Consider the following 11,116-nt stretch of genomic DNA (forward strand, 5'->3'; position numbering starts at 1 on the left):
ATTGGTGCAAATAACTGTGCCTGGATAATAATACAAAAATAATAAGTCAATAATTAAAAACATCTCATTAAGAATACGGTATTTTTCTGCCACTACTGGTCGAATCAAAAATGACATTTTTAATACCAATTGCCACATGATGTTTGATGTACTCACCATGTAGAAGGAACTTGGACCACAACCTTGGAGCCCTCCAGAGTGATTTGTGGAGCGTAGGCCTCCTTGTTCTCAATCTGAGCTGTGTCAACAACCACCTGATGGGACACAGACACAAACCTGCATCATCATCATGTCCTGACAGAAACGCTTTCCTCACAGCCATCTGTTCGTTTATTGTGAATCCTGCTTGTGCAAGCAATCCACAAAAGTTTATAGCTGGCTGTGTGTTGACTCATGTAAGGTTCGCATACACGCATTTAAACAAGTGGGATGATCTATTTTACTAACACTTGATAGGTTTATTCTCTACAGTATGTAAACCAGACAGATTTACCACTTTGACCAGCCTAGGTGACATGAAAAAAAAAAAAAAAACTTTCACCAAGAATATCACTGCTGTCTGGAATTAATCTCCCACCAAGCGAGCAAGAAGCAGTTCAAGGAGAGGAAACTGAACACATTCAACCAGCCGGTGACGACAAACTGACCGGCCTTCCTGCCTGCCGCTACTCAAATGTACTCACAAGTTCTTTGAAAGTGGCCTTGGCTCCTCATGCTGCAGGGTCACAAAGAAGGAGGGAAGGTGGGAGGAGTCTATTTCCTGTATTGCAGGAAATTACCCTATTGTTATTTAAAAAGCAGGTGTATCCTTGGAAACCTTGGGCTGCGCATGTGAGAGCCGCACACACACATTAAGTCTATGAGCACATATGCACTATGGAGCACGTATAACAAGGTCAGTGGGGGCAGAAGGGAGGAGGAGCAAGTAGCAAAACAAACGAGGTTGACTTCTTTGCTCGAGTATGAAAAAACCCAGGAACATGTGGGTGTGGATGGTGCATGACAGCGAGTGTACGAGTATTTATATTCTCAAATGTGTTTTAAAAAGTCTGACGAAGATAACGACTAGTCTATTCACAATGTTTGATCTATTTCGGGTTAAATGTGAGGAGAGGCACAGATAAGGAGCTAACGCAAAGCGCTCATCCATCATACAGGGCTTGGTTTACAGTGAACACGGGGCAGGCAGGACAGAGTGGGAAGCCTCCCTGGGTTTGACACACAAATCAGAGCCGACCACACAGAGGAAATAAACATTGAAACATAAACACACTGGTGTTACTCTTAGGAGCGTCCTGCTGCTGACCCTCCCTCCTTCCCCTCTCTGTGACAGACTCTTCTTTTCAACCCAGATGAGCCCATCCTTCAGCCACATGCTGCAGGCATGTTTACTCCCTTTTGTGTCTCTCGGGTGTTTGTTTACAGCTCTCGGCTGCCTCAAAGCAAGCGAACAGATCTCCTCATCTCAATTACAAATCTGAAACACAATGGGATCCAAGATGCCAAACTCAAAGACACAAAGAGGGAGGGGATTCAGTAACTTCAGCAGAAGTGTAAGTGAAGTACAACAGGCCTGTTCACGTTGGCATGCCAACTCCTTTTCCACTGCTCTGCAGCATCAACTACACTGTGGTGTTGTGACGTTAACAAGAGCTAAATACTGAATGAGGATCAAGGAGAGCATGTTCAACACAACTGTTTATATAAGTTCATTTAACACAAACACTAAAATATTCCTTTAAGAGAGAGTAACAAGAACAGAGAACAACAGTTTTCACCTGCATAAATTAACAACACACCCTCATTTCAAGTTAAAGGAAGGTAAATCAATTTAGAAACAAAGAAACTAGAGCTTATTTTCTCATGGTTTTCTGCCTCCACTAACCTCATACATGTTAAAAAACTTAAAAGACTTTGAAGGACTCTTATCAAAAGGTATTGAGCGCAATTTGTGTAATTATTAGCATATGAATTATTGAGCTATGGCCAAAAACCTCTTTTGTGATGTCACAGTGTTCTTAACCTTCGACATGAAAATCCATCCAGATGTTCCTGATGTCGTCACTTTCACAAAAATGTGAAGTACATACGGACAGATGAGCAACCTAAAAACATAATGTCTCCGGCCATGGCTAGTGCCGGCAAAAAGGCATTAAGTTTAGTTTTCTTACATTTGTAATCCATCTTATTTCTGCCTGGGCCTCATTTGAGGGCTGCAAACCTTATTATCTTTTGCTAAAAATTTGAGTGACATAGTTGTGGCTTGTACTGCTGTTATTCTAACTTGAAACTGGTCTGGTTGAAAGTATTCATCAAATGACCAACAAGTAGACAAGTAAACTGTGCAATAAAAATATATCTTCTTATCCAAATAAGGATACACGTGGTACTTAATCTAACATTTTATGAAGACATGCAAAAAACAAAACATTTCACCTGACTGGGAGAAAGTCCTGTCATCAAAAGATACAGTAGTGTAGTGATACTACGGTAAGTTACTCACCAGACCAGCCTGGGCGAACAACAGCTGGACAGCTGTCTTGCAGGCTCCTCTCCACCTGGATGGGCAGACGTGGTTGAGGACCTCAGTGACAGGAGAGTCGTCTCTTGGGGTCACTCCGTTCTGGCCAAGCGCCTCCTTAATGAGCAGCAGCATCGTGTGCTGAGGAGAACCAAACACACAAAGCATCAACCATACAGTCGGCCATCAGTGTCTGCTGATGTTACACTACAGATGAACAAACACAGCGGGAATCAAGTCAACTAATTCACATATCTTTTCAGGTTATCGTCAATACACAAAATGAAAAAAAATGGAAAATATACTTTTAAAAAGTATCTTTTCTTAAACTAGTGACCAAGAGAATGTTGATGTCACAATAATGAAACAGAAGTGATTGTTACTAAAAGGGCTATTTGATCTTTTCTGCAGAATAATGTTGGTGCAAGTGAGGAAGCTGACCAGTGGGTTCAGGGATCGTACCGTTTTCAGTTTAAGGTTTTCAGCCGCTGACTCGTTGAAGGACACTCCTTTGAGGAAATGTGAGCCGATCTGCAGAGGGATAGTGGGCAGCTCACACTGGATAGACTGGGAGGTGGTCTGCATCCTCCCTGCCTGCTGGGCCTCCGCATCACTGCAGCAGCCCTGCATAGGCACACATACACATGTTAACATATATACAACAAAAAATTCTGACACAAGAGGCGATGATATGGCGATACACAGCAATGGAAGAATAACTGTCTTAAAAGAATTACAAAGAAACACAATTTTAAGGGAAAAAAACTCAATAAACATGCCAAAATTAGAATATCAGTTAGCTACATTGGTGAATCTTAAGATTTTATTACCCTTCATAACATAGACTTATTGAGAATGACCTCACCTGTAAGGCTACCTCCACAGCTTTGGGGTTAAGATGAAAGCCACCCTTCAGTGCGTACTCACTATGGCCCAGGCTCTCTAGTGCGATTTTATAGCCCTGGAGAAGGGAAAATTACAATTGAGTATCAAGTAATAATCAACAACAATAGGTTTTAACTCCACTCGTACTCAAAGTTCATAGATAACACCATCTGTTTCCATTGTATTCCCCAATTAAAACTGCCATATTTACATCTACAAACTATCTACAAGCCATTGGAATAAAAGTTACTGTATTTCCCTGGTGTGGTCATTAGGGTGACACTGTACCTGTAAAGCACTGTCAATCTTCATGTTAAGCTCCTTCAGCTGGTGCTCAGGGATGATGGTGTTGTTGGAGCAAAAGAGCTGCTGAACCTGGATGCCTGCCAGGCAGCCGTCCCGGCCCCTCTCCCTCAGCCTCGCCGTAGCCTGGGGGCACAGCAGAGCACAGGGTCAGAACGACAGCAGGAACATCAACACAACTACAGAACAATGTCACATAATACATACTCCAGAATAAGCAGTTTGTTCTGTAAAATTAGATGTCCAACATTTAACAACTCATATAAAAGGGTTTTGTTAGTGAGGATAGTGGGTAGCTTGAGGTTTTACAGGCATATTCTCCTCGCTATAAAAATCTCAGGGAATAATGAAAGTTTTAACACAATAGATGCTAAGGACTGGAAACTAAACTTTTCAGATGATGAAAAAACATGGCTTACGAAAAGACTCCCGACCGCCTCCCTCTGCCTAAACAACCCCCCAGCACATTCTACTGGGATCCATCGAGGCCCAGTCCCCTCCAGGGCTAACACTCTGCATGCCAGGGCTTAACAGATCAATCTACCCACTATTCTCCTCTCTGCCTCACTGTACACAACAAAAGGTCAACATGGGCCAGAGGGACTGATCAGCCTGGGGATTAGTTCGGTCCTCTTACAAAACAGCCTCCCATACCAGGGTCGGTGTTGAGTGGCGAAACGCTGCTTCACAGACTAACAGCAGCCCAAAAAAGAGGAAATAGGAAATTGAGGATGGAAATCATAAACGGCTGTCATTTCTCAAGAATGTGTAACAAGTCGCCCTTTAACCTTAAAAAAACAACAAAAAAAACCACAAAGTCCCAGACCAGGAAGAGTCCTGGGGCGCCCTGTGACTGCATACCTCAGCTGCACCTTTCCATGAGCGGGACGCGTCCTCCAGCTCTGTGAGCGGCCCGAGGTCTGAGCCTTGGGAGCGGGCGTTGGCGCAGCGCTCCTGGGCCTGGGCAAGAGCCTCCGCCAGGCAGGACTGAGCCACAGGCTGGACCTTCTGCAAAGCCTGTGATAGAAACTGGAAGTGGACCTGCATCACAGTGAGGAAGCACCGTCCCAGTACCTGGAAACACAGAGACAGATATTTCTCTTATAACAGAGCCATCATCAACATGCTAGAATACTTCAGTCAATGTGTTTGAGACACTAAACAATATAGATACTAGGGATCATATAACAATCCAGAAACAGACATTGAAACTGTGAGAATAATGCCCAGTCTCAAATCACCATGCAGGATGATGGAATGAGATACACCAACTCCAACCTGCTGCCCCACTGCATGTGCAGCCTTTAAGCTTTTATTATATTAGTAATTTAACAAAACTCAGCATTTATTTCACAGCAGTATAACACAAAGGAAAATTCCCAAAAATATTATTCTCTACAAAGCTGGGATAAGTTGTATATTTTGTAATTACACATGATACTTCATGTGCTCTGTAGAGGTATAAGTCAAAAAAAGACCAAGTGATCACGGTTGGAGTAAAAGCAAGACTATTGTAGCTCAAGAGGGATGACTGTAGATCCCCAGGCACATTTAAGTGAGTAGTGTAGTTATTCTGGTTATCTTCATCGAAACTAAACAAGAGGAGCATAACAAATCTGGTTTAACTAACAGGCCAAACTTTATTTTTGGATATAGTTCCTTTAACCCAGATAAAAGGGAAATTGACTAGATACAAATCTGTCTTTGGGTGTCAAAGCTTTTTTTACATGATTCCTGTTTCACCATTTATTTTAAATTTATCATAGTTTATAAAATATTTCCCACATCACATGATGAATTTAAAAAACATTTCCCCCAAATTTCTGCAATTTTTGAAATGATAAACATTTATTAGGTCAGAAATATTTACACAAGTAAATGTGCGATTGAGTTTGACCTACAAGTGTGTATGTGTTTGGTGAGAGAATATCAGAGTCCTTTCAGTGCCTATATACTCCAATAACATCTCTGGAGAATAGTCCAGGCTTAGAGGCCGTTTGTTGTCCAGTTAGCAAAATAAGAGCAACAGGACACCACAGGGCCCACCATGGTCACAGGGTTTTCTTTTTCAGGTACCTGCTGAAAATATCTCAAGGGGGAGGCTGAGGTGCAAAGACAGAAACATGCTGCTGCTGCTGTCCGATGGCAGACAGGAACAACTGGACACAGCTCTCTCTCTCCAGCTACGCACCTCATGGAAACCAAAAGGCCGCTATGGAAATGACGGAAGCAATGAAACATCCAACTGTAGGACATTTCACTGCTTTCATAACAACCACAAATCAGGACGTGGTGGCAAATCCGTCGCTGTTCTCTGGAATGTTTGAGCCATGACTTTGGAATTTTGCTGGCTGCTTCACTGTTTTGTTATTTGACCTCCTGGCATCACTTTGAGTGGCTATTGAAAAACTATTTGTTCTGGATATAAGGTATAATGGAACATCAAATTAAGTGCGGCCTAGGGGTTGAGACACAATGAACTGTAGCTGCAACATTCTCACGTAATTTCCAGTCATATCTATTCTTTTCAATGTGAAGGAAATTAAACAAAATGCTCAAAAGAAGTGAATATGAGAAGTGCATCTTTGAAAGGTAGAGTTGTCCCGTGTTGCATTTTTCAACATGACTTCAGAGTTCTTGTTTCTCATCATAATGTAGCTCAGTAGATCCTCTATTTGTAGTAAACAAGTTGTGTATGAACTTGGCCATTGCCTGGTCCTAAGAAGCAAACAAGTTACTGACTGCGATCCCTATATACTGTACATGTGATTATACAAATAAACATGTTCACTGAGTCTCCGTGCCCAGCGGATAAATAAAAGCTTTATTGCAGCGAGCTCAGAGCAGAGAACTATGAGATATGTTTTTCTCTTACTGCTGACAGCCGGCCAGAGTCTATCCCAAAAACCCAAAAGGTCTTGGGATTGACACCAAACGTCTGCCTCATCCTGTGCTCTACAAGTATCTATGTACGTGTCCTAAAGAGACAAAGCTATATAATTTTAGACAGTGTTACATGAGAAATGAAAGCAATACAAGTTTAAAAAAAAAAAAACTGCCTCCTCAGTGATTCTGAAGCAGTACATGTCCCAACTTAGAAAATTCAAATATCATGTGATTTTTGTTGTATTTCCTCAGTTCCTTATAAAGCAGGAAATTATATGTTTTATGTGTTGATTGGAAAGAAACAAAACTAGCAGCAGTATGAGGTTGTACACAGTGGTGCTTTGAGCTGAACAATACGTTCACCATTCAACATGCTCACTATGAAAATGCTAGCATGTTAAACTTTAGGTATAATGTTTAGTAACATAGTTAAGCATATTAGTGCACTAACTATTGCTAATTAGAACCAAAAATAAAGTACAGCTGAGTGCCATTAGTTTGGCAGGTATTTTTTGTTTTTACCAAATATGGTCCGAGCTGAAAGGTAGGGTTTTGTGTAATTCATCCTTTGGGGACCATAAATGTTTTAGCCAACTGTTGTAGCAATCTATCCAATAGTAGTCAAAATATTTTAACAAAAGACAAAATGTGAACCTCCTGGTAGAGAAGCCAGGGGATCAACAAAGCCAGTGGGATACTTTCTCTGGGATATATCCGTCTATAAAGTAAATGTTAATATGTTTCACAGAACAAATGAAAAGTTTGACTTGCCAGATGCACTAGAGTAAAAGTCAGAGTTTAAAAACGGTCAAAAGAATGAGTTCTCTTGGGGCCTTGAAAGTTTTAGCAAATTCTATTGTAAATGACATAGTTGTAAAGATATTTACCACAAATGTAAACCTTGAGGTGGGACCAGGAAAACAGGCCTTTCAAAGTCAGTAGGATTTATCCTCTGGGGAGTCAATGAAAGTTCAATAATCAAGAACAGGTGGCCAATAGAACAGACTTTGTAAGTTGCCAAAACTCTTGTCAGTGCAATTATTTGAATATTTTTTGTGAAATATATAAAAGGAACCCTGTATTAATAGTTGAAGAAAGACAGTTTTATCTACTTTCCGCAAAATATGTAAATTGGCCAAAAGTGCCAAAATTTAGTAACCAACATGCTGCCTATTCCTCTGGCTACATCTGAGACGAGTGATAAACACAGACTCAGATCTAGGGCACACAAGATGAGAAAGATCTGCTCCATAGTTTCGGTGCAAAACAGAAAAGTAATAGATAACAGGAGACACAGAAAGCCTGATAATGATGCTTGGAGGAAACATATAGAGCCAAATACTGCAAACTGATATCACACTTTGTGGTAAATCTTAACGAAGATGGCAAAATAGTATAAACGCAAGCTGACGAGATCAAATACTAACCCAAATGCTACAAAGTCAGCTACAATAAACAAGTGAGGGAGAAGAAATGAGGACATGGCTGCAGCACGAGATAATGGATAACACATGTGATTGGCTGTGCAGTATCCCCACACAGTCATGGAAAATATGAGAAATAAGAGCACAGCAGAGCCAAGCTGACAGTGGGTCCCTCTAAGGCCCAAACAAGGCAAAATCGTGAATCAATCAGCATTTGTATTTTTTTATATACTCAGAGCACCTGCAGTATCAGTGCACCAAATCTTTAAGAGCAGGGTTCCTGAGCTCCAGACCTTGTCTAGGGAAAGCCAGTGTGAGGCTGTTTGAGGGAAAAACAAAAACCAGCCTAATCTTGTTTGGTTAGTGTCAGTCTTTGTCCTTGCTTAAGTCTTTCCATTTCTTTTTTGGGTCTTCCCTTTTACCGTCATTCTGAAACAGGAAGGCCACACCTCTCCTGACCCTTTAAAGTCTTCTAACCAATCACTCACATCTGCCGAAATTACTGTGGCACACAAATATATTCTATATTCACTTAATCAGCTAAAAGAGCATAAAAGTGTAACGAATTGGAAAGTACATCTTAGTTCAAATTTAGCTGTTTTGTAAGAACATTATGTTGTTACACCAACCAGTGGTATTACATCATGACAAAACAACTATTACTCATCTCCTCAGCCTCACTTTTTTCCCGTATTTTGTTGGTACTTTGTTGTCAGCCACAGATTTGGAAATCTCATATGTTTGAATCCAGCTAAGTCCTTTTATTTGGACTTAATAGCCTCTTTTCATGTTTTCAACTCTAATTTTGTCTCTTTCCACAGTACACAAGTCAAAACAGCCAATGAAAATATCTCCCATGATAAAAACATCAAATATTTCCCTGTAATTAGATAAAGCCCATGTATGATATGGCCACAGCTGTATAAAAAAAGAAGTGTTTTTAACATCTTAAGACCAAGGGGTTGTTTTTCCAGGAAGCACTGGGGTTATCCGGTTGTCTGACTTGAGCAACCATGAAGGTCTCTCTGGTTGTGGGGACCTTTATGTCTGCCACTGGTCTTTGCTCTGTGGTTTCAACTTACAAGCTCGGCAAACAGACTCTAAACAAACCGTGACATTTTTTTAATGTATATTTGGCAGAGGAGTCACTGTGAGCTGCCAGGGAGCTAGGAGCTGATTTGGAAAAAAGAAGTGGTTTGTTTTGCAGACTGAACTGACATGAACTTCTGGGGGCTCTTCTTAAAAGAAAAGGAAGAGGAGGAAGAAGAAGGGGTTGGGCCAAAGGCAGAAAGAGGAGAAGGAGACGCAAGCAAGGGGGGGGAGGTGGAAAAGCTTCACATACCACAACTCCCCGAACTCAGAAATGCATTTGGTCCTTTTTGAAGACCTCATAATAAATCCAGCTGCCAAACAGCATTCCTCGACTCACGCAGACAAAGGAAGATACCTTTTACAGTCACAAATACATCACGTCGTGAGAGACAGGCTGAATTAGTGGCAATTATCACGAGCTAGGTCTAAACAAGTTTGAGCTGCGTGTGCACAGAGCATTCGACTACCAAAATAAAACATGAGATACCAGCTCAGAAACTGATTCAAAAGCAGTGCACCACTTCAATGAACCTGGGTCATAGATGAGTCATCAGGAAAGCATACAGGCTGTTACAGATTAAATTCACTACAGTGCATGTGAACAACATTTTGATGATTCGTCAGCTTTAACCAATATATTCCATTTTATTGTTGTTGCTGCACTTGCTCTGTCCAGCATTTGTTTTGAATTATTTTGGATACACGATGAATATCTTAAGTGTTGATTCTTAAAAAAAACACACAGTTCATTTCAGTCTCACAATACGCTACTTTGGTGAGCACTGGCCTACAACTGATCTATACAAAAAATGCTTTGTTCACACTGCAAGTCTTAGTCCTCAATTCAAATATATACATCAGATCTGATACTTGGGTTTGGCAGTTCTCATTATTTCTTAAATGTGGCCAGCAGTGTGAACTTGTGCATCACACGCAGCCTGTTGTTGCATGGAAGTAAACAAGTCAGCATGTTCGGTTTCATGTATAAGTTGTTGTGCCGAGGAAGTCAACACATTTTTGAGCACAGGCTGCTGTCTTCAATGTTGACCGAGGGACTCTCGCCTGTGCTGTATTGTGAGAAATGTCTCTCTAGAGTGCCATTAAGGTCGCATGCATCTGACCCATATTGGATTTGGACCAAATACCTGAAAGTGGTCCCAATGGGAAAATGAAAGATCAGACTCCACGTGACCTGTGGTGTTCACAAAAAAACTGTCAAATGTGAGCAAAACAAAATAATGTATTTGAGCCACTTCAGTCTAGAGTCTGAATGTATCTAAAAATTAATACAATTACAATTTGCCATCACCATATTATTCTTACTGTGCTCTTTAACCCCAACATATTATTCATATTCAACCTACACTAGACTGACATATTTTTTGTGTTGACGCAGTTTTTACACCCAGGTTAATTCCAGTGACACGTTGGAGTACGGCTATTGTAAAGTAGTATTTGTGTGTTTCCCTCTCTGCCTTAACAGATGAAACCTTTATGCCTTGGGCCAGACAGCAAATGTAAGTGCCAAGCCGTGCGGTCTAAACTTTCACAGACTTGGGCTTCCTTTAATATTCATCTGTACATATCCCAGACCACAGAGAGTCAGATTTGCTGACTGTGGTGCAGAAGTGTTTCCTGTTTTGGGCTCTGCCACATCCACTGAGGTCCTACAGTCCCTTCAGTGTCTTGGCTGCAGCCATGCACCCGCTCCCTGTTACATACATAACTACTATGTAAGCATTGATGATGACCATTGTTTTTGCTTCACGTTGCAGTGATAGATCTATAGGAAGGCACCTGTGGCACCATGCTTCAGGTCTGTGACTGATGCCAGATAATCAGAGATGACATGATATGAAATGTTATAGTAAAACTCTTAAAAAAAAGGCTAAACAAGCAGTTGTCGTAATCATAAGAAAATAAGGGGTTCATGTTCGTGGCCGTTTGGATGTGGGCACAGCTGAAATGCTACTTGATGCTGATGGCACCATGCGAGACAATTAAT

The 11,116-nt window shown here is 41.1% G+C and overlaps 1 protein-coding gene across 2 annotated transcripts in view; it reads right to left on the minus strand.

Annotated features, from left to right (window-relative positions):
- LOC132998626 (granule associated Rac and RHOG effector protein 1-like) overlaps positions 1-11,116 on the minus strand; it is a 32,553-nt gene that overhangs the window by 7,225 nt on the left and 14,212 nt on the right. For both annotated transcript variants that reach the window (XM_061068354.1, XM_061068355.1), the window contains exons 3-8: positions 4,571-4,783; positions 3,695-3,835; positions 3,387-3,482; positions 2,984-3,145; positions 2,504-2,662; positions 157-254 (exon numbers count right to left, since the gene is read on the minus strand). In XM_061068354.1, the coding sequence (XP_060924337.1) occupies positions 157-254; positions 2,504-2,662; positions 2,984-3,145; positions 3,387-3,482; positions 3,695-3,835; positions 4,571-4,783 (869 nt within the window). The remainder of the gene's footprint in view (positions 1-156; positions 255-2,503; positions 2,663-2,983; positions 3,146-3,386; positions 3,483-3,694; positions 3,836-4,570; positions 4,784-11,116) is intronic.

This window comes from Limanda limanda, chromosome 3 (genome assembly GCF_963576545.1).
Source record: "Limanda limanda chromosome 3, fLimLim1.1, whole genome shotgun sequence".
Classification (NCBI taxonomy): domain Eukaryota; kingdom Metazoa; phylum Chordata; class Actinopteri; order Pleuronectiformes; family Pleuronectidae; genus Limanda; species Limanda limanda.